We start from the raw sequence: 24,089 nt of genomic DNA, 5'->3' as shown, positions 1-24,089 counted from the left end.
GATAGGTCCCAGGTAGGACTGGAATAAGGAATATTTGACATATCCCACAGAGAGACATGTTGAACTAGGAACAAGGAGGGTCACTGGACCCCAAACATAAACTCTGATTTCTCTCCACAGGTGCTCCAAGACCTGCTGAGCTATACCAGTAATTTGTGTTTTTGTTTCTGATATCCGACATCTGTAGTTAGAGTCAGAGTAATACAACATGGAAACAGACCCTTCAGTCCGATTTGTCCATGCTGACAAAGTTTTCCAAACTAAACTAGTCCCACTTGCCTGTGTATGGCCTATATCCCTCAACTTTTCCTATTCATGTACTTACCCAAATGTCTTTTAAATGTTATAACTATACTTGCATGTATCACCTCCTCTGTCAGTTCATTCCACAAAAAACAGCCTCTGAAAGAAAATTGGGTCTTTTATAAACTGTTCACCTCTCACCTTAACAATATGCCTCCTAGTTTTGAACTCCCCACTCTAGGGAAAAGACCTTTGCTATTCGCCTTATCTAAGGCCCTCATGATTTGAAAAACCTCTGTAACATCATCCCTCATTCTCTTATGGTCCAGAGAAATATGTCCTAACCTGCCAAGCCTCTCTATAACTCAAACCCTCCAGTACTGGCAACATCCTGGGTAAAGCTTTCCTGAACCATCACCAATTTAGTAATATCCTTCCTATAGCAGGGTGAACAGAACTATATACAGTACTCAAAATGTAGCTTCACCAACATCTTGTACAGCCTCAATATGACACCCAAATCCGATATGTAATGGTCTGAGCAACGAAGGCAAATGTGCTAAACACCTTCTCAATCACCTTGTCTAACTGTGATGCAACTTTCAAAAGAATTATGCACCTGAACTCCTTTGTCTCTCTGTTGGACACCACTACCTAGGGGCTATCATTAACTGTATACATGCTGTCTTTGTTTGGTTTACCAAAATCTAATACCTCATATTTATCCATCACCACTCCTCAGTCCATTGATCTAAATGATCTAGATCCCTTTTATCTTAGATAACCTTTTTGACTGAGTATTATACCAGAGGTCATCTGCAAACTTATTATTCATGTCTCCTAAATTCTCATCCAAACCATTTACATAAATTTGCAAAATATTTTAAGAAGAAGAAAATATTTAAAGAAGAATCCTTACACTGAGGACACCTGACCAGCTGTTTCAGTGCAGGTAATTAGTATTTTCTGTATCTTTTATCTAGAGGTTAGTTTGAGTGCCTAGACCTCCATACTGGAACAATAGCCTTTCTCTGTACATTTATCATTTAATGTAGTACGGTTAAATTAGTTATGAGCTTTTGTATTCTTGTGTAGTTAGTGCTTATACTGTTCAGTAATGAAGTTGTAATTTTTGACTGAAGTCAACTCACAACTCCGACTTGTTTACCCAATCATGTTCATTGTCCATTATGACAACAAAGGTAATGTTGGAGAAACTGTGGATGCTTTCTTTGAAGAAAAAAGGATTGGAGGTGTCCGATATTAGGACATTTAGGTAAAATATACAGGGGGAATACTTCACACGGCAAGAGGTAATGACCTGGAACTCACTACCCACAACGGTAGTGAAAGCAAAAGTGATAAAGGATGTAAACATGCAGAACCAGAGAGAGAGCAGGACAATGGACATGTCGGGTTGGCTGTTTGGAGAGCAGGAGTGGACTCAATGAACTGAATTACTCAATGGCCTTTATTGGGAACAGCATGATCAGAAGCTATCAATATTAGATAATCACCAAGAAAACAACAGAGAACTCATAAGAGTCTGCTTAACACCTAAGAATTATGAGAATGTGGATTTCGATACTGCAAGAGTTGTTGAAGTAAATAATGCAGAGAGGTTTGGGGAATTTAATCCTTCACATTTGGTAAATAAAGGGAGCCTCTGCAAACAAATCAAATTCCACAACTCTGTGCTGAATCAACACATTAAAAAATGAGTGCAGACAAAGGGAAGTAAGTATAAACTGGGAAGATGCAGAATGTCAGCAAATACTTGGTATGGACAGTTAACTGGGATGGGTCAGCGAAGGAGAGACAAAAGCATTGTCCAGAGCATGGTGTTATGGACCAGAGCAAACCCTCTCAAAATATATTAAGAAGGCAGCTTAGGTGCTAACTTTTTCTTATCTTAAAGGCAAATGTCCTATGCTGCATTCTGGTTGCAATTTGAATGATCAAACTACCAATCTTAAAGTAAAACACACTTTAATCATAGCCTATAGTTAAAATACAACAAAAGAAAGATGAATTGGAATTACATCTCTATTGGAAAACTTAACAGAATAACAGATTATTCAATATTATACAGCAACTGATCCAATAAAGTAGCAAAGGCAAATTCAGTAAAGATTGTATCATATGCAATTCTAGCAGCAGGAAGACAACCCCAACTATTACCTGTAACAGAGAGAAGAACAAACACTTCTTCATCCAGTCTTTTTTATCTTTGTCAAACATTGCGTGCAGTAAGTCGAGAACAGAGCGGACACTTTGTCTGCCAGCAATACGCTGTCAAGACAAATTGCAGTAACTCAGCCAGGCTCCTTCCAAATCCACACCCATTACACTTAGAAGGACAGGGACAGCAGAAGAATGGGATCACCATTGCCACAGGACAGACACAAGAAGCACTGAGGGGGGGTGGCCTGAGACAAGGGGGTGACTTTTATTTGCATGGGGAAAATTTTGCAACCGCAGAATCATGAGTAAGATAGAGTCTTGAGTGTTCTACTTGCTCTATTTCAGATTATCCCTTTCACTGGGAATATCCTTGGTGGACTTCAAGATGGAAAGATGATTATAGTTCAAGGGCAGGTGCCAGGACATGCCAAGAGGTAAAACAACCAGGTCTCACTGTTTACCCTTTCTGCTTTCATCCCCATCCTCAACTTTCATTGCTCCAGGAGTGGTAACCAAATGTTCAGCTGTTAATGCCTTGGGGGAATTCTCTCCCTGAGCCTATCTGAAGGCTAAAACTAAACAAAAAAGTCCAGGTTCTGTGGGAGCTTGACTCCACTTATTCAGATTACTTTTATTGTGCAACTGTAAGAATAATCCAAGATCTCACAAGCTGTTGACTTCAACAACTTTGGAGTAGATTGCATGCACTTCTGTCCCAACCTTTCTTCATGAAAAAAAACAGAACCAAATACATCTCTTAAAGCCATTGCATCGTCACACTGGCCATAAGCAATTTTTTTGTGATGGGGAAGGAATTATTTTTCTAGGAACAGATGATTTTATTTATTCAACAATTTATTTTAAAAAAAATCCACTTCCAAAATAGGCCCAAGGGTCAGACAGGCATACATTTCACAATAGATTTTCCAAGGAAAATATAAAAACTGTATATAGAATAAAGAGAGCAGAATAATTTGAGTTGAGAGATTTAAGAAGAGTAATTTAGAATAGAGAGAGCAGAGCAACGAATATAACATATAAATAATTAATAGATAATAAAATGTGAGGCTGGATGAACACAGCAGGCCCAGCAGCATCTCAGGAGCACAAAAGCTGACGTTTCACGCCTAGACCCTTCATCAGAGCCTCTGATGCTGCTTGGCCTGCTGTGTTCATCCAGCTCCACACAAACTGTCACCGTTCCGCCCTGCAGACTGACACAGGAGTATTTTTAAATCTTCAGCGGAATTTTCTTTTCATTGAGTTTATGTGCGTATGTGACATAAGAGTGGGAGGAACTTAATACCTGTGTCACGTTTTTAGACATTGAGTTCAAGATACCCACCGCCCTCTGAGTGAAAATTATTTTCCTCAAATCCCCTATAAATCTTCTGCTTCTCACCATGAAAATAGTTATTTACCTCCCTGCTAAGGGATAAGGTCTACTCATCCTGGCCGTCCTCATAACTTTGTTTACTTCAGTCAGCTCTCCCTCAGACTCCTCTGTCAGAAGGAAAACAATGCTGGCCGATTTAGTACAGTAATAAGCCATATCACAAAATTGTTTATGTGAGTAGACCTAGAACTTAAACATCGCGTTGATAGGCATTGGGAGAAGCTGGCGGAGCAGGTTTCTGCTGAGAATCGAAACTGAACGTGAGAGTTTCGTTTCTACATGAGAGCGGACTCACATCTTGATTGTATTTGCGAGAGCGACATAGCAGTTGGTAACTTCAGGCGGACACACACCAGCACCAGAGATTTGCATTAGGACAGAATGGAGCAGCAGCCCATCTATAACCCGGTATGTATCAGCAAACTGCCCCAGTCCCCGCAATCCCCATTCTTCACTCGCAAATAATTACTACCCCAAAACTCCGTCGCTTCTCCGCTGATTGTTTCCTCCGACTAACCGCACTGTTGTGTTGAATTCTTCAGGAGTAAGAGAACGGATTCACAGCACGGTAGTTAAAGTGTGTGAGAGACTGCAAGATAAAGAGAATGAGAACACAAGGGACAGAGTGCAGGAGAGGGAGAAGAGCGAGGCACTGAGGGAGAGAGGAGCTGGAAGGTGCGAGGGAGAGCGGAGAGGTTTTTGGAGGATGTAGTGAAAGGAAGGAGTGATGGGGAAGAGAACGATAGAGACTGAGAGTTAGATGGAGAGAGACTGAAAGAGAAATTAGTAGGACGGTGAGAATGAGGGATAGATTGAGGGTGTGAAGGGGGGAGAGTGAAGGTAAGAGATGCGAGAATGGGGGAGAGAGTGTGAGGAAGAAATGGAGGTGGAGAGCAGAAATGATTAAAGGGATGGAAGGCCCATTCTTGTTGACAGGTGATAACAGAATATCCTCAGTCTTTTTCTTTTATCTTTGTTACACATTGGGTACAGTAAGTCGAGAACAGAGCGGACACTTTGTCTGCCAGCGATACGCTGCCAAGACAAATTGCAGTAACTCAGCCAGGCTCCTTCCAAATCCACACCCATTACACTTAGAAGGACAGGGACAGCAGAAGAATGGGATCACCATTGCCACAGGACAGACACGAGAAGCACTGAGGGGGTGGCCTGAGACAAGGGGGTGACTTCTGCATGCATGGCGAAAAGTCTACAACCACAGAATCATGAGGTAAGATAGAGTCTTTGTTCTACTTGTTCTATTTCAGATTATCCCTTTCACTGGGAATATCCTTGGTGGACTTCAAGATGGAAAGATGATTATAGTTCAAGGGCAGGTGCCAGGACATGCCAAGAGGTAAAACAACCAGGTCTCACTGTTTGACCTTTCTGCTTTCATCCCCATCCTCAACTTTCATTGCTCCAGCAGTGGTAACCAAATGTTCAGCTGTTAATGCCTTGGGGGAACTCCCTCCCCAAGCCTGTCTGCCTTTCTTTACTTAAGATGCTTCATCACTTCAACCAAGCGTTTGGTCCTATAATTGTAACATATACTTAAGGGGCTTTGGGTTGGGGTCCTGACTGATTAATTGTCAACCTATCAAAACACTTGGAATATTTCACTTCACCTGATTTCATTCCTTTTCATCTAATCATAGGCAGAGAGTCACTTGCAATAGCTTCTCTTCTTGTTCCTGCATTGTTACCCCTGCTTTCCCCGAAGAATCTATCTCTGGTCTACTTCCATTTCTCATCTATATGCTGCTTCTTTGAGACATGATCTGAAAGTACAGCTCTCATCTGCACATGTAACCTGACAACCCAGCTCGACATCTCTACCATTATATCTCTCCCACCATCACCCCCAACTATCTTTAAATTCACCTAATCTCACAAAGTTGTTTCAGCACAGAAAAAAGCCATTTGACCTATTTTTGCACCAGCTCTCAAGACTGTTTTTCTGACATCCAGTTCTAGATGTACTCTCCAAATAAATATGGAAACAAGCAAAATTCACTACTTTTGGTTCTTGCAACAGACTCATAATCCAAGCCACCCAATCTACCCTTTAGGGCGGCATGGTAGCTCAGTGGTTAGCACTGCAGCCTCACAGCGCCAGGGACCTGGGTTTGATTCCAGCCTCGGGCAACTGTCTGCGCGGAGTTTGCACATTCTGCCCATGTCTGCGTGGGTTTCCTCCGGCTGCTCCGGTTTCCTCCCACAGTGCAAAGATGTGCAGGCTAGGTGGATCGGCCATGCTAAATTGCCCGTAGTGTTCAGGGATGTGTGGGTTATAGGGGGTTGGGTCTGGGTGGGATGCTTTAAGGGGCAGTATAGACTTGTTGGGCCGAAGGTCCTGTTTCCACACTGTAGGGAATCTAATCTAATCAACCTGGCAATGTTCTGAGGCTGAGAGAAAGAGAGAGAGAGAGAGAGAGAGAGAGATAGATAATGGGAACTGCAGATGCTGGAGAATCTGAGATAACAAAGTGTGAATGTGGGAGGAAACCGGAGCAGCCGGAGGAAACCCATGCAGACACGGGGAGAATGTGCAAACTCCGCACAGACAGTTGCCCAAGGCTGGGATCAAACCCGGGTCCCTGGTGCTGTGAGGATGTGTTGGAGATAACCCAGGGAACTTGAGGTTGAGGTGGAAGATGTTGGTGAAGTGCATGAACTGTTCGAGCTCCTCTTGGGAGCAAGAGGCGGAGCCGATACAGTCATCAAAGTAATGGAGAAATGGGTTTGGGGCCAGTGTAGGTGCGGAAGAGGGACTGTTGCACGTAACCTACAAAGAGGCAGGCATAGCTTGGGCCCATGCGGGTACCCATGGCCACCCCCTTTGTCTGTAGGAAGTGGGAGGAATCGAAAGAGAAGTTGTTGAGGGTGAGGACGAGATCGGCTAGGCGGATGAGGGTGTCGGTGGAGGGGGACTGGTCAGGCCTACAGGACACCTCCTCCCTCCCAACCTCCTGCAAAAATTCCATCCCCTATTCCCAATTCCTTCACCTCCGCCGCATCTGCTCCCAGGATGAGACATTCCACTCCTGCACATCCCAGATGTCTGGATTCTTCAAGGATCGCTACTTGCCCCCTGCCGTGTTCAAGAACGCCCTCGACCGTGTCTCCTGCATTTCCCACAACAAATCCCTCACATCCCACCCCCGCAATAACCGCCCAAAGAGAATCCTCCTAATCCTCACATACCACCCCACCAACCTCCGGATACAACGCATCATCCTCCGACACTCCTGCCATCTACAATCTGACCGCACCACCCAAGACATTTTTCCATCCCTACCCTTGTCTGCCTTCCGGAGAGACCACTCTCTCCGTGACTCCCTTGTCTGCTCCACATTCCCCTCCAACCCCACCACACCTGGCACCTTCCCCTGCAACTGCAGGAAGTGCTACACTTGCCCCCACACCTCCTCCCTCACCGCAAGATGACTTTCCATATCAAGCAGATGTTCACCTGCACATCTGCCAATGTGGTATACTGCCTCCACTGCACCCATTGTGGCTTCCTCTACATTAGGGAAACCAAGCGGAGGTTTGGGGACCGCTTTGCAGATCACCTCTGCTTGGTTCGCTATAAACAACTGCACCTCCCAGTCGCAAACCATTTTAACTCCCCCTCCCATTCCTCAGACGACATGTCCACCTTGGCCCTCCTGCAGTGCCATAATGATGCCACCCGAAGGTTGCAGGAACAGCAACTCATATTCCGCTTGGGAACCCTGCAGCCCAATGGTATCAATGTGAACTTCACAAGCTTCAAAATCTCCCCTTCCCCCACTGCATCCCAAAACCAGCCCAGCTCATTCCCGCCTCCCTAACCTGTTGTTCCTCTCACCTATCCCCTCCTCCCACCTCTAGCCGCAACTCCATTTCCTACCTACTAACCTCATCCCACCCCGTCGACCTGTCCATCATCCCCGGACTGACCTATCCCCTCTCTACCTCCCCACCTATACTCTCCTCTACAGCTATCTTCTCCTCTATAAATCTTCGGTCCACCTCCCCCTCTCTCCCTATTTATTTCAAACTGTCTCCCCATCTCCCTCTCTGATGAAGGGTCTACACCCAAAATGTCAGCTTTTGTGCTCCTAAGATGCTGCTTGGCCTGCTGTGTTCATCCAGCTTCACACTTTGTTATCAATGTTCTGAGGCTGAACCAGTTTGAAAACATATTAGCATTGCGTTTGATTGAGGTAAGCAACTGACCATATGCACCATTTAAGTCAATCAATTTCCCTGCAATAACATTTGATTCAGTCCCTGCTTCAGCTCATCTGCTGCTGAAGACCTCTCTTATGCTCTTGTTATTTCCAGAGTCAACTATTCCAATTATCTCATGACTGTCATCCCACATTTTGAACTCTGTAAACTTGAGGTCATTTAGAACTTTGCTTCCATTGTCCTAACTCTCATTAAATTCCATCTATCCATCACTCTATTGTCACTGTCCCACATTAGGTGCTGATGAAATAACGTAAATTTTGAAAATATCATGATGCTTATTAAATCCCTTTATGCCCCAACTTCTTTCTATCCTTTATGTCTCCTTGAGTCCCACAAAATTCCAAGATCTCTGTTCTCCTCGAAGCCTGGCCTCTTGAGCATCTCCATGTTTAGTCATTGCAGCATTGGTGGTTGTGCCTTCAACTTGCAAGGTCTGAGTCTGTGAAATTGCTTCTCTAAGCCTCACAGCCTCTCTATTTGTCTCTTCTTTGAAGATGCTTCTCAAAATCTACCTTTTTGACCAATCCTTTGATCATCTTCATTCAGATCTCCTTTAGTGGTTTGGAAATAAATTTTGCTTGATACTGCTGCTGCAAGGCAGAGTGTGATGTTTTTTGCATTTGAGGTGCTCTGTAGATATATATGACTCATTATTATTGACACTGTAAAGTATCAGTTGTTGTACATTAATCCAACACTTAGGGCAATCAATGCTTCTTGCAACTCTGAAAGAATCTGAAGTTCATTTTTGCATAAAGCCTTAAACCTTCCACAGAAGTGCCTTCAACATGTCCTCCTTTCTCCTCAACTGAGCACCTCCCGCATCTTCCCTGCATTGACAGGGCCCTCCACCAAGTCGTCCCATTTCTTTGATTTCTGCCTTCTCTCCTTCCCCTCTCTCCCAGAACAACAATTAGGTTCCCCTTGTCCACAGTTTCCACTCCACTAGCTTCCACATTCAAAAGATCATCCTCCACCATTTCCACCATCTCAAAAAGATACTGTTCTCTCCATGATACCCTGATATTCCTCCATCATTCCTAACACTTCCATGACACCTTCTCATGTAATCGCAGATGTAACAATTATCTTTTTATTTCCTACCTCCTCACTGTCCAAGGCTCCAAATACAGCTTCCAGGTAAATTTGCAGTGTTTCGGTTGTATGTCTTTTAATCCATTCTACTGGATTCACTGCTCATAATGTGGTCTCCTCTACACTGGCAAGAGCAAACACAGACTGGATAACTGTTTTGTGGAACACCTTGACTCTGTCCATAAGAATAACCCCCCAACCTTCCAGTTACTTGCCATTTCAATGCATCAACTTGCTCTCATGCTAACATTCCTTTCCTAGACCTGCTGCATGTTCCAGTGAAGCTCAGCGTAAGCTGGAGAAACAGCCCTTCATTTTCTGTTTAGGCACGTTATAGCCTTCAAGATTCAACATTACGTTCAACAACTTCAGAGTACGAACAGTTGTTCTCTATTTTGATCAGGAGGCCCCATCCCCAATATCGAAACACCTGCATTATGTTTGTTTGTGTCTTATAGGCTTTGCTTTCAGCATCACTGATCCACACCTATCTTCTTCTCACACCTATCATCAAAACCTATTTTATATCTCAAGTGCCCCTTTACCAACCCATTTGTCTTTTATGTGGGACCTTACTGAAAGACTTTTGAAAGTCAAAGTAAACCATATCCACAGCCTGCCCCTTACCAACCCTACTGGTTACATCTTTGAAAAATTACAGTATATTTGTGATTTCCCTTTCCTAATTCCATGCTGTCTAATTTGGTACTGTTTTCCAAGTATTCTGTTATTAAATCTTTGATAATTGAATCCATTATTTTCTCTACAATTGATGTCAGGCTAACAAGCCTATAACTCATATTTCTGTCTAACTCCCTTTAAATAATGGGGTTACATTAGCTACCTTCCAATTCATAGGAACTGTTTCAGAGTCTACAGGGTCTTGAAAGATTCCACACATGCATCCATTATTTCTATGGCCTCTTCCTTAAGTACTGCAGATTATTAGGACCTGGGGACTCATCAGTCTTTAATTCCATCATTTCCCCAACTCCATTTCCCTAGTAAAACTGATTTCCTTAAGTTCCTCCCTGTCATTAGATGCTTTTCTCCCAAATTATTTTGTGATGTTATTTGTATCCTCTTGTGTGAAGACACAAGGAACATAAGAAAAAAAAAAAATATTTAGTTGATCTGGCATTTCATTATAACTTTATTTGTTTTTGATCATAAAGGGCCGACATTTGTCTTCACTAACATTTTCTCTCTTCATATATTATCAGAAGCTTTTACAATCAGCTATGATATTGTCTGCAAGCTTACAGTTGTGCTATTTTTCCCCTTCTTAATCAATACCTGTGTTGTTCTTTGCTGAAATCAAAACTGCTCCTAATCTTTAGGTCCTCTGCTTTTTTGGGCAATTTTAACACCCTTCCTTGGATGCAATGATATTGCTAATTTCCCTTTTAGTCATGGTCAGGCCACATTTCCCATATTATTTTTGTGCCATACAGGAATAGACAATTGTTGCAGTTCTTCAATGTGCTCTTTAAATGTTGGCTTTTGCTATTCAATTTATCTCTTTAAGTAATATTCACCAATTTAGCTAGCCAGCTTGTGCCTCATACTTTTGTAGTTTGCTTTATTTAGATTCAAGACCTTAGAGTCAGAATTAACTGTGTCAATCTCCATATTAATGAAGAATTCTATCATATTATGGTCTCTGTCCTCCAAGGAGCCTCACAAAACTAGATTACAAATTATACTCTTCTAGGATGATCTTATACCTGTTTAGGATGACCTGTTCTCCAGTTGGTTCCTTGATGTATTAATCTAGAAAATCATCCATACAACCTGTAGGAATTCCTCCTCTTTAGTATTGTTACTGATTTGACTTGTCCAATCTAAACACAGATTAAAGTCGCTCAAAATTACAGCTGTATCTTCATTGTTTGCATCCCTAATTTCATGTTTAATGCCTTCTCCAACACTACCACTACAATTTGGGGTCTGTGTACAATGCTCAGTATTTTTTTACTGCCACTCGGTGTTTCCAAGTTATATCTGTTCACTGGAGATAATATCTTTCCTCACTTTTACATTAATTTTCTCTTTATCCAGCAACGCTATCCTGCCTCCTTTTCCTTTTAGTTTGTCCTTCCTAAAAACTGAATTCCTTGGATATTCAGTTCCCACACTTGGCCATTCTGCTGTGCCATTGCTGTAATCCCAACAATTTCAGAAGTGCTCATATCCATCACCAGAGAAAACCTTTCCCCTTCCTCAAACCGCTTGAGGTGCTCAAAAATCCATTTTTAAATTACATTGTGCAACAGCTTTAAAGGATTCAGATGCAAGGCAGCTGGAATACTTAGGAAATGAGAAATAGAAATGGAATGTATCATTGCCAGATAATAATGCCAAAACTTGTAGAGGCGTTGATCCTGGATGCAAAAGTTCTGGTGAGAAACAACAGAAATTACATTCTCTGGGATCAGTTGCAGTCTTTAACACAATATGTGTCCACCCCAGATTTGAGACTGGAGCTGACAATCATTAACACTATATTTACCAGTTTTAGTAGAATGTAAAAAAATTCCTGAAATTTTACCTCCCCAACTAATCTTTGGAAAGAACACAATCTAAATTAAGAAACATTAGAATCTGCAAATGAAATTCTTTTGTTTTGAGGACCTTATTAAAAAAAAGCACATTTCTCTCTCTTCGGAACTACACACCAGGAATGACAATTGATAAACTCAATCCTGCAAAGTTGACCCTGGAAAGCCCTCCTTACTTATATCTAGGGCTAGTGCCAAACTTAAGAATGTTGATTAGTCAAGCAACATCTTTGTAGTCATATTCACAGAATTATATGTTCCAAACCATGTCATAGCCAACACCATCAACTTTGCTGAGTATGTCCTGTCCTACTGGAAATCTGGGATTCCTCAACATTGATCCCAAGCATTACGAAATCTCATGGCACCAGGTCAAACACGGACAATGAAATATTCTGTTCAGAATATACATTAACGATTTGGACGGAGGAATTGAATGCAATATCTCCAAATTTGTGGATGACACTATGTTAGGTGGCAGTGTGCGATGATGCAAAGGGACTGCGGGGTGACTTGGAGAGTCTGGCTGAGTGGGCAAATACTTAGCAAATGCAATACAATGTGGATAACGTGAGTTTATCTTTGCTGCAAAAACAGGAAGGCAAATTATTATCTGAATGGTGGTAGTTAGGAAAAGGTGAGGTGCAAAGATACCTGGGTAGAACAGTTGCTGAAAGTTGGCACGCAGGTGCAGCAGGCACTGAGGAAAGCTAACTGCATGCTGGCCGGCATAGCGAGAGGATTTGAGTATCGGAATAAGGATGACTTGCTGGAGTTAGAGAGGGTCTTATTGAGGCCGCACCTTGAGTATTAAGTGCAGTTTTGCTCTCTTACTGTAATGAATGACATTCTTCCTACTGAGGGAGTCCAGCGAAGGATCACTGGACTGATTCCCGGGATGGCAGGACTGACATATTAGAAAAGACTGAATCAATTAGGCTTGTATTCACTGGAATTTTGGAGAATGAGGGGGGCTCTCATAGAGATACATAAAATCCTGATTGGACTATGCAGGCTAAATGTGGAAGAATGCTCTTGATTTTGGGGAAGTCCAGGACCTGGGGGTACCAGTTTAATAAAAGACCATTCAGGACTGAGATGAGGAAGAATTTCTTCACTGAGAGAGTTGTGAAACTGAAGAATTCTCTCCCATAGGAAGCTGTTGGGGTCAGTTCATTAGAAATGTTCAAGAGAGAGCTGGACATGGCCCTTGCGGCTAAAGGGATCAAGGAATATGGGGAGAGGACAGGAATGGGATACTGAGATTGCATGATCAGCTTTGATCATATTGAACAATTCAAAGGGTTGAATAGCTTATTCCTGCATCTATTTTCTATGTTTCTGCTAATTACCACATATCACCCTTTCTCAGTTAATGAATCTGTGCTCCTCCATGTTGAACGTCAATTGGAAGAAGCACTGAGAGTGGTAAGGGTGCAGAATGGACTCTGAGTGGGAGATCTGAATGTCAATCTGCAAGAGCGGCTCAGCAGTACCACTAGTGGCTGAAATGACATAGATGCTCAACTGGGTCAGTAAGAAATACAAATATGCCTGACCCCGCCCTCACCAATCTGTGCAAGACAGTATCAGGTGCAGTGACCACTACACAGTCCTTGTGGAGATAAAGTCCCAGCTTCATATTGAGGGTGCTTTCCATCATGTTAAATGGCACTATGCTCCATGGAATAGACTTCAAACAGATCTAGCAACTCAAGACTGGTATCCATAAGGGAATTTGGGTCTTCAACAACCACTGAGCTGTACTCCAATATAATCTGCAACCTCATGGCCTGGCATATCTCCTACTCTAACATTAATATCAAGCCAGGGGATCAACCCCAGACGATTGACGAATTAGGAGGACATGCCAGAAGCAGTACCAGGACTATCTAAAAAGAGGTGTCAACCTGGTGAAGTCACAAACCCAGGCTAATAAGAAGCAATAGATTGTTAAGACTAAACAATTCCTAAACCAGCAGATCAGATCTAAGCTCTATATTCCTGCTATATCCAGTTCTGAAAGGTGGCAGACAATTAATTAACTCACAGGAGGAAGTGGTTCCACAACCGTGGGGAGCCCAGCACATCAGGGCAAAAGAAACATCTGAAGCATATGCAACAATCTTCAGCCAGAAGTATTAGTGGATGAGCCATCTTGGCCTCCTTCTGAGGTTTCCAGTATTATATGTGCCTGTTTTCAGGCAATTTGAATCACTCCATATGATATCAAGAAATGCGTGGAGACATTGGACACTGAAAAGACTGTAGGCCCCTGGCAACATTATGGCAGTAGTACTGATGGCTTTGGTCCAGAAGTTGCAGCTCCCATTGCCAAGCTCTTCTAGAACAGCCACAAGACTGGTGTCAACTCTAGAATGTGGAAAATTGCCCAGGTATGTCCTATATACAAAATGAAGGGCAAATCCAACCCAGCCAGTATGTGCCCCACCCCAACTCTGCACCCACCCCCACCGCCCGCAACCAGCTTAGCAGTAGCTTCATCACTGATGCTCAGATTAGACCACACCAGAGGCCACTAAGTTCCTGACCTCAGTTTAAGCTTGGTCAGAAGAGCTGAACTCAGAAGATGAGTTGTGACTGACTGCCTTGACATCAAGGCAGCATTTGACCGTGTACAGCATAGTAGGCCTTGCAAAACTAGAGTCAATGGGACAAAACAAAGTTGCTGGAAAAGCTCAGCAGGTCCGGCAGCATCTGTGGAGGAGAAAACAGAGTTAACGTTTCGGGTCTGGTGACCCTTCTTCAGTGCGTAGAGTCAATGGGAATCAGTGGGTGGAGGGGAGACTTCTCCACTGGTTTGGAGTCCTATCTGGCACAAAGATATATTTGCTGTTCCGGAAGTCGGTCACCTCAACTCCAGGACATCTCTGCAGGAGTTCCTCAGGATATTTTCTTTGGCCGAACCATCTTCAGCTGTTTCATTGATGACCTTCTCTTTATCAGAAAGTCTGAAGTGAGGTGTTCACTGATGATTGTGCAATGTTCAGCACCATTCACATACTGAAGCAGTCCATTGAAAAATGCAGCAGGCCCTGCGCAATATTGAGGCTTGGACAGACAGTTGGCAAGTAACGTTTATCCCACATAAGTGCCAGGCAATGACAATCTCCAATGAGAGAATTTAACCATCACTCCTTGACATTTTATGGCTAGACCATCACTGAATTCCTCCCTTACCTACATCCGGGGGGTTACCATTGACCAGAAACTGGACTGGACTAGGCATATTAGTACAATGGCTACAAGGGGAGATTATAAGCTTGGAATCCTGCCATAAGTAATTCATTTCCTGACTCCCAAAGCCTGTTCACCATCTACAAAGCAGAATAAGGAATGTAATAAAATACTGAGCATTTGATTGGGTCAGTGCAGCTCCAGAAACACTCAAGATGCCTGACACTATCCAGAATAAGTAGCTCACTTGATTGGCACAACATCCACAAACATTCACTCTCTCTGCGACCTACACATATTAGTAGAAGTGTGTACCATCGATAAGATGCACTGCAGAAATTCACTAATTACAGACATTCTGAGCCTTAGACTATTATCATCCATTTGGACAAGAGCAGGTGATACACGGGAACACCCCCAACCTGCAGTAAGTTTTCCTCCAAATCACTCATCATCCTGACTTGAAAATACATTGCCATTTCTTCACTGTCACTGGGTCAAATTCCTGAAATTCCCTTCCTATTGATATTGTGGGTCTATCCGTACCAAATGGACTACAGTGGTTCGAGAAGGCGCTCACCACAGCATTCTTGAAGTCAACTAGGAATTGGGAATAATTATCACACTAAGCCAGTGAAGCCTACATCCCATGAATTAATTTTAAGGAAAATATTCATTTAAACCTCATTTAAACACTCTGCCTCTAAGTGTAACTCATTCTTTTGGTCTCTGATTGGCCCTACATTTTGCCATCGCTTGACTATTAATATGTTGACTGATGACATTTGTATTTTCTTTTATATTAGTTGTTAGTCTTTTCCATAACCCCACATTGATACACTGATTTGTTTCATCACCTCCCTGTGAGCCTTCTGTATCACTCTTGGCTCACAGCTGTATTATTTACATGACACATGTTCTTTATCTCACTCTCTATCGCTTCCTTTGTCCAGGGAGATCTGGTAGGTTTACCCTACCTAGATTACAAAGTGTGGAGCTGGACGAACACAGCAGGCCAAGCAGCATCATAGGAGCACAAAAGCTGACGTTTTGGGCCTAGACCCTTCATTAGAAAAGGGGGATGGGGAGACGGTTCTGAAATAAATAGGGAGAGAGGATCTCTCCCTATATATTTCAGATCCCCCTCTCTCCCTATTTATTTCAGAACCCTAACCCTAACCCTATTATCTCTGATACAGAGTTTACCCTACCTCTCCCTTTGAGGTAATTCTTTGAAGAATATGCCTCTTTGATTGCCTGGTGGCCACTCATTTCCTAACTGCCTGCCTGCTTCCAACCTTGTGGTTGTGACCATTACTCTAACTACTCTAACCACATACTTCTCGGTTTCATGGGCACACCATAGTGACTTAACCCACTGCTCAAGCTCCAAAGCCTAATGCTGGAGCTTTGAAACCTTTACAGAGAAAAGGCAAGAAAATGGATTTGAGGATTATAAGATCAGCCATGATCTCATTCAATAGCAGACCAGACTTGGTAAGCCTTTTGCCTATTTCTGTTCTTTTTTTTACTCACTTACCTGATGTTGCATTTCTGGCTGGCCAACATTTATTGCCTGTCCCTAGTTACATTTGAGAAAGTAGTGGTGAGCTACCCTCTTGAATCACTGCTGTCCATGTGCCATAGATCAACTGTATCATGAAGGATGGAGTTCCAGGATTTTGTCCCAAATGATACTGAAGGAACAGTGATATATTTCCAAATCAAAATGTTGAGTTTCTTGGGGGAGAACTTTCAGGTGGGGTGTTCCCATATATTTATTGCCCTTGTCCTTCTAGATGGTAGTGGTCATGGGTTTGGAAGGCGCTGTCTTAGGACCTTTGATGAATTTCTGCAATGTATCTTGTAGATGATAGGCACTGCTGCTACCGAGTGCCAGGGACAGAGGCGCTTTTGTGAATGTTTGTCAATCGAGTGAGCTGATTTGTCCTGGATGGTATGAAGTTTCTTGAGCATTGTTGGGGATGCACTCATCCAGACAGGTGGGGAGTGTTCCATCACACTCCTTACTTGTGTCTTATAGATGGTGAACAGACAATGGGAGTCAGGCAGTAAGCTATTTGCTGCAGGATTCCTAGTCTCTGACCTGCTATTGTAGCCTTTGTATTTATATGACTAGTCTAGTTCAATTTCTAGAATTGTAACTTCCAGGTTGTTGATTGCGGGGAATTCAGATATGGTAATATCATTTGAATGTCACAGGACGGTAGCTAAATTCTCCCTCATTGGAGATGGTCATTTCCTACCACTTGTGTAACAGAATCATGGTATAGTCTCAGAATTAGAGTCAGATCATTCAGGAGGAATGTTAGAAAGCTCTTCCACATGCAACGAGTAACTGAGGTTTGGAACTCTTTCCCTCAAAGAGTGGGTGATGCTAATCCAATTGTTAAATTTAAATCAGAGGTAGACAATTTTTTATTAAGCAACGCTATCAAGGGATGTGGGCCCAAGAAAGGCATTTGGAATTAGCTCACAGAACAACCATGATCTTATTGAATGGTGGCGCAGGCTTGAGGGGCTGAATAGCCTACCCCTGTCTTGTGTTCCTATATGATCTAATGAATATTACTTATTGTGTCATGTAAGTTGGTGAGGCCAATTGCATTTTCCCATGAACCCTCTTCAGATAATACCGCACTTCCATTCTCCAGCCCAACATCTGCAGTATGGTCCTAGGAATCTTCTTCCACATTCAAATTATAACATGTTCCTATAGAACTCCTATCAAGGAATAGGACCCTCTCAGTGAACTTCCCATTCAAATAATAGCACTCTCCCAGATAGAGCACTTCAAATGTTAGGACTGCATTTTAAATAATAGGACACCATTGTGCACACCCCAACCCCTGCCAACCTTGAGGAATAGCACATTCCCAAATTGTACCATAGGGATCAGTGCAGGGGCCTTTACTGTTTGTTGTGTATGTGAACAACTAGGATCCAAATGTAGAAGACATCATTACTAAGTTTGTCGATGACAGAAAAATGGTGGTGTTGTCAATAGCAAGCAAAATGGTCTTAGGCTATGGTTTGACATTGATCAACTTGTAAATTGGGCAGTGCAATGACATATGGAATTTAATTCCAGTAAGTGTGAGGTCTAATAAATGAAAGATATACACAATGAACGGTAGGTGCCTAGGAAGTACTGAGGAACACAGGGACCTTGGTGTACAAATCTACAGATTCCTGAAGGTGTCAGCACAGATAGACAGGACGGTGAAGAAGGCATGCAGGATGTTTGCCTTCATTAGGTGGGGTGGAGATATAGGAAGAAATAAGTCTTGTTACAGCTTTATAAAACATTTGATTAAATTCATTGGAACATTTGGAACTCTGTGCAGTTCTGTTCGCCATACAGTCAGAAGGTTGTGATAGCACGAAAGGTGCTGCAGAGGGGATTTACCAGAATGTTGCCTTGAATGGAAAATCACACTTATGAGGAACGACTGGATAGGCTGGGTTTGTTTTCCCTGGAGCAGAGGGGGTTGAGAGGGAATTCCGTTTGAGGTATTGACTAGAGGGCATTAGTTTAAGGTGAAGAGCAAGTGGTTTAGAGGAGATCTGAGGAAAACCTTTTCACCTAGAGGATGATGAAAGTATGGCACATGCTGCCTGAAGTGGTGGTGGAGGGAGCTGCTCTTACAAGATGCATTGGGATGAACACTTAAAATGTTAGAACATTGGAGGCTATGGATAAAGTGAGGTAAATGGACAATCCAGTATTTTCCGGTGTTTGTTGGTCAGCATAGACATGGTGGGTTGAAGAGCCTGTTTTCATGTTGTAAGACTCTATGATCCTCCCACCCTCCCACCATTATGACTACCCCGTCCTTGCCTTTTGATAATAATCAGCCTCAGGGACTCCTTATCTACAATCTGCTGTTGAGTGAATGTGCTGACCAGCAATACTGATGACTCCGACCATTCCCAGGACACTGGGAGTCATGTTAGAAGCAGTGTGACTGCATCTGTATCCATCTTTTTGCCTTGTAGGTTTGGAGTGGATTTCCAGTGTGGCAGCATTGTGAAGCCACATCCTGATATTGCGTTTCACTTCAATGTGCGTTATGATGAGGGGACCGTGGTCTGTAACACATTGGAGTGTGAACGTTGGGGAACAGAACAGAGGAAGCCTCAGATACCCATCCCCACTGGCTCTTACTTTGAACTGATCTTCCATGTGCGTAGTTACTGTTTTCAGGTACGAGAAAACTTATTGACTCCATGGGAAGAGGGCCCAGTTATCTTATTTCTTTGTTTTGTAAGTAGCTGCCTGGCCAATATGACTCAAACCCAGTGTTGAGGTGACCAGAGAGCCAGATCCCATATTGGGTTCCTTTAAACTGCTTTGTGTTCCAACATTACAGAGAATGCGCCACAGTGTTGCTGTCTCTGTAGGAACGGCCTGGTCTAATCTCAAAGCAATAGGCAGTGAGCAAACCAATCAGGAAAAAAAATCACAGGCAGTAAAGTAATTGTTCTTTCTAAGACATTTTCTTTGTTTTGTTTGTTTACTAATTTTAGAGGTAATTGGATTTTAGTAGTGGGAGGGAAAGTACAGTTTGCCAGTCAAGAGTCATCCAGTTTGTTTCTTTTTCCAATTGGAATGTTGGGGAAGGGCTTTTAAGTATGGACACATCAGGTGACCAATAGGCATGTGAAAGCAGGGGTGGAATGAGTTATGGGATTCATGTGACAAAATCCCCCATGAATTTGTCTCCCTGGAATTGGCCACTCGAAACTCAGGCAAGGCAAGTTGAGAATGAGGGCCTGGTTAAAGAGATGGAATCATTGTGTCAGGCTGAATGGGCAGCATCTGTCAGATGGGATCAACATTTAGCCAGAAACCTGCAGGACTTCAATCCTGAATGTTGGGAATTAAGCGTATTCTTGTAAAGAGGCGGGAGAGGGTGGGATTAATAAATCTCATGAAGAATTCAAGATAAACTTCGTCACCAAAGAGTGGTGAGGAAATGGAACTTGCTGCCGCAGTGTGTCGTTGTGGTGAATAACATGAAATGTATCACCATATGAAGGAGAAATGAAAAGAAGGATATGTTGTCAGGGATATGTAGCTTGGGTAAGATGAAGCAAAGTAGGTTGGAGTTCATGCAGAACTAAAACATGACCTGTTTCAGTTCTGTTAACACTAAATACCACCTAGGTGGAGATTGGAGAGCCTGAGATTTAATAAGATAACATGAACTTTTTCTCCTTCACAAAGGTATCTGTGAATGGCCAGCATTTCGTTGAGTATTGTCACAGGCTGTCCTACAATAGAGTGGATACGCTCGTGATTTCAGGAGATGTCCATGTGAATGCTCTCACCTTCAAAAATCCAAATGTAAGTAGTTTGTTGGCATTTGCCAAGTGCAAGAAAGGACAGGGAGGGAGGGAGTAGTATAGTTGGAACATGATTTGAGTTCTGACACTGATTGAGCTGCTGATTAAAATCTGATTGAAGATCTTCCTAAACATGCTACAAGACCAGTGTAAATTTGAAAGACAACTTTCATTTCAGTGATGGTCTTCCAGTCTCAATTTCCCTTACTCAGCAGGTGGGGTAATGGCTGGAAAGGTGAAGGTTGACTTAAATGGTGAGGCCTACCGGAGCTTCAAAATCTTAGACTGAATTTTTCTATCCCTACCCAAGGCATGGTCATGACCGGTGGCGGGCTGCTTCCATGTGACTGTTGATAGCTTTACCCGAATGTGGATTAAATTTGACACATCTTCATATAAACTAAACTACGAGCAGTCATCAGGGATAATGGGAACTGCTGATGCTGGAGAATCCAAGATAACAAAGTGTGGAGCTAGATGAGCACAGCAGGCCAAGCAGCATCTTAGGAGCACAAAAGTTGACATTTCAGGCCTAGACCCTTCAGTAGAAAAGGGGTATGGGGAGAGGATTCTGAATAAATAGGGAGAGAGGGGGAGGTGGACTGAAGATGGATAGAGGAGAAGACAGGTGGAGAGGAGAGTATGGATGGAGAGGTAGGGAGGAGATAGGTCAGTCCGGGGAGGACGGACAGGTCAAGGGGGCGGGATGAGGTTAGTAGGTAGGAAATGGAGGTGCGGCTTGAGGTGGGAGGAGGGGATAGGTGAGAGGAAGAACAGGTTAGGGAAGCAGAGACAGGCTGGGCTGGTTTTGGGATGCAGTGGGGTGAGGGGAGATTTTGAAGCTGGTGAAATCCACATTGATACCATTGGGCTGCAGGGTTCCCAAGCGGAACATGAGTTGCTGTTCCTGCAACCTACGGGTGGCATCATTATGGCACTGCAGGAGGCCCAGGACCATTCCCATTCCTTAGAAAAACAGCTGCACCTCCCAGTCGCGAACCATTTCAACTCCCCCTCCCATTACTTAGACGACATGTCCATCCTGGGCCTCCTGCAGTACCATAATGGTGCCACCCGTAGGTTGCAGGAACAGCAACTCATATTCTGCTTGGGAACCCTGCAGCCCAATGGTATCACCGTGGATTTCACCAGCTTCAAAATCTCCCCTCCCCCCCTGCATCCCAAAACCAGCCCAGCTCGTCCCAGCCTGCCTAACCTGCTCTTCCTCTCAACCATCCCCTCCTCCCACCTCAAGCCGCACCTCCATTTCCTATCTACTAACCTCATCCTGCCCCCTTCACCTGTCCGTCCTCCCAGGACTGACCTATCTCCTCCCTACCTCCCACCCATACTCTCCTCTCCACCTATCTTCTCCTCCATCCATCTTCAGTCTGCCTCCCCCTCTCTCCCTATTTATTTCCAAATCGTCTCCCCATCCCCCTTTTCTGATGAAGGATCTAGGCCCGAAACGTCAACTTTTGTGCCCCTGAGATGCTGCTTGGCCTGCTGTGTATATCCAGCTCCACACTTTGTTATCTATGAGCAGTCATCAGTTGGACTGTATTTGAGACATTATTGGATGCTGCAGTGAGAGCACTGTAGGCATTCATTGGATGGATAGGTTGTGATGGCTGAACAGTAGAAAGGAGTTCAGTGGAAATTATTGATTGCCCAAGGGATTGGGGGAAAGGGAATGTCATCTTTTCGGGCACCTTTCAGGAACGTGTTTCAAAATGGCACTGAGGAGACTTGAAGGAGTTGGGGCATGTGATTGGGAGGAAGGCTCCCTTCCTTTCTGGTGGAGGATCGGTCAGGGACAAAACAAATGTAGAAGGTTTAAGGAGAACTTAAGAAGAAACAAAACATTTTCAATTAAAAAAAGTACAGGAGGAACTCACGGGACTATCAGTATTTGTGGGAAGAAAAACAGAGTTGTATGACTGAGAGATTGTAAGAACTGCTGATGCTGGAGTCAGAGATAATAGTCTGGAGCTGGAGGAACACAGCAGGTAAGACAGCATCAGAGGAGCAGGAAAGTTGATGTTTCAGGTTGGATGCTTCTTCAGATTGTGGTTGATACAATACTCCTCATAGCCCCTTTTCCTCCCCCACATAATGGAAAATTATTTTCTGTTTTAATTTTGGATGTTCAGAATCTTTAATGTTTTGCTTTCTAGTCATTTATATTTTCTGGTTCTGATCAAGAATCTTGTCAAATGCAAGTTTTGCCTCCTAGTTCTGATTTAACTGCCGTGAAATTCCAGGATATGAGGCTTTCCTTCCAGATTTCTGCATTTTGACTTGCACAAAGTCCTGATCACCAAACGACCCATTGTTCGCTGACCAACATAGGCTGAGTGACTTTATTTTAAAAATTCCCATCCTGGCATTTCAATCCTTTTATAGTCTTTTCCTTCCCTATCCTGTAGCCTGTTGGAGCTCTATGACTTTCTGAGATCTCTGCATTCCTTCAACACTAGTCTCTCGTATATTTACAGTTTCGTTGTCTATCATTGGTGGCCATATATTCAGCCATCAAGCTCCAAAGCTCTGGAATTCCCTCCCACTGATCACAAAATTAGCCATAGCCTGATCTCAGCTATCTGGGTCTTAATCATACATGTCCCCATTCACCCAGAACTCCGGTGTTTTCTGACCTACATCAGCTCTTGGCCTTCCAAGTTTAGAATGCTCATTTCTCATGTTTAAATCCTTCAATAGCTTCATCCCTTTATCGCTCATCAAGACCTGTTACCTTTGAGATAACTGCACATCTTATTTTTGGCTTTTTGTGTATTCTAGTTTTAGTCTCTCCACCATCGATGCTTGAACTTTCCACTTTGGAAGTCTCTCCTAAAACTTCTCCACATCTGTAGCTCACCTTTCTTCCTTTGCATAAAATGGCAATTCTCATATGATGCAGGCATTGCTTGCTAAGCTAGCATTTATTCCCCTTCTCTAATTGCCCCTGCCACACTCTGTAAAGTCCGGCTCTTTAACAATGTCCCTATCCTAAAGGGTTCTTCATGAAAGCAAAATGTTGTGAAAGCTGGAGTTCTGTAATGAGAGAGAAACAGGAGATGCTGGAGAAACTGAGCAGGCCTGCAGAGAGAGAGAAACAGAGTTAATGTTACAAAACAGCTCTGAAGAAGAGTCATTCTGGGCCTAATGTTAACTCTCTTCTCAGGTGCTGCTAGATCTGCTGACAGTCTCCAGTAATGTCTGTTTTTATTTCTAGTGTCTCATTCTTTGGTTTGTTATAAATATTATGATGTCGAAGACATACTATAAATGCAAGTATTTCTTGCTTTCAATTGATGGCATACCTTCCTGTCCATCCCTAAATCCTGATTTCTGATTGTTTTTGTATTTTCAGGTTCCTCCACCTTATGCTCCTCCTGCTTACACCCCTATTCAAGCTTCCAATGTAAGTCTGGTTGTTTTGCATCTTCTCAAGTTTCTGCCAAGTGATTTAATGTGTATTAACTCCACACTGCATTAGTGTAAGGTTTGTCAATTGCCTTGGCGAGTGCCTGTCCGGCTCTGTCGTACATAGCGAGTGGTTAGCATGTGGATTGAACTTCCTGAGGAAGTGGTAAATGTGAGCACAATTATGACATTTAAGAGACACTTGAATAAGTACATGAATAGGAAAGATTTGGAAGGAATATAAACCAAAAGAACTGCAAATGCTGTAAATCAGGAACAACACTGCTGGAAGAGCTCAGCAGATCTGGCAGCATCTATGAAGGAGAAAACAGAGTTCAGAACAGAGTTCTGAGGAAGGGTCACTGAAC

The 24,089-nt window shown here is 43.1% G+C and overlaps 1 protein-coding gene across 2 annotated transcripts in view; it reads left to right on the top strand.

Annotated features, from left to right (window-relative positions):
* The first annotated feature begins 3,685 nt into the window (after window positions 1-3,685).
* LOC125447886 (galectin-9B-like) overlaps window positions 3,686-24,089 on the top strand; it is a 40,001-nt gene continuing 19,597 nt past the window's right edge. Inside the window, exons 1-5 of one of the 2 annotated variants that reach the window (XM_048522682.2) lie at window positions 3,686-4,231; window positions 5,092-5,180; window positions 18,943-19,150; window positions 20,174-20,293; window positions 23,669-23,719. In XM_048522682.2, coding sequence (XP_048378639.2) covers window positions 4,205-4,231; window positions 5,092-5,180; window positions 18,943-19,150; window positions 20,174-20,293; window positions 23,669-23,719 — 495 coding nt within the window. In that variant the 5' untranslated portion in view covers window positions 3,686-4,204. The remainder of the gene's footprint in view (window positions 4,232-5,091; window positions 5,181-18,942; window positions 19,151-20,173; window positions 20,294-23,668; window positions 23,720-24,089) is intronic. The other variant, XM_048522683.2, reaches the window with a different exon arrangement.

The sequence above is a fragment of the Stegostoma tigrinum genome, chromosome 39, assembly GCF_030684315.1.
Source record: "Stegostoma tigrinum isolate sSteTig4 chromosome 39, sSteTig4.hap1, whole genome shotgun sequence".
Classification (NCBI taxonomy): Eukaryota; Metazoa; Chordata; class Chondrichthyes; order Orectolobiformes; family Stegostomatidae; genus Stegostoma; species Stegostoma tigrinum.
This window is presented reverse-complemented; position numbering and strand designations above follow the sequence as displayed.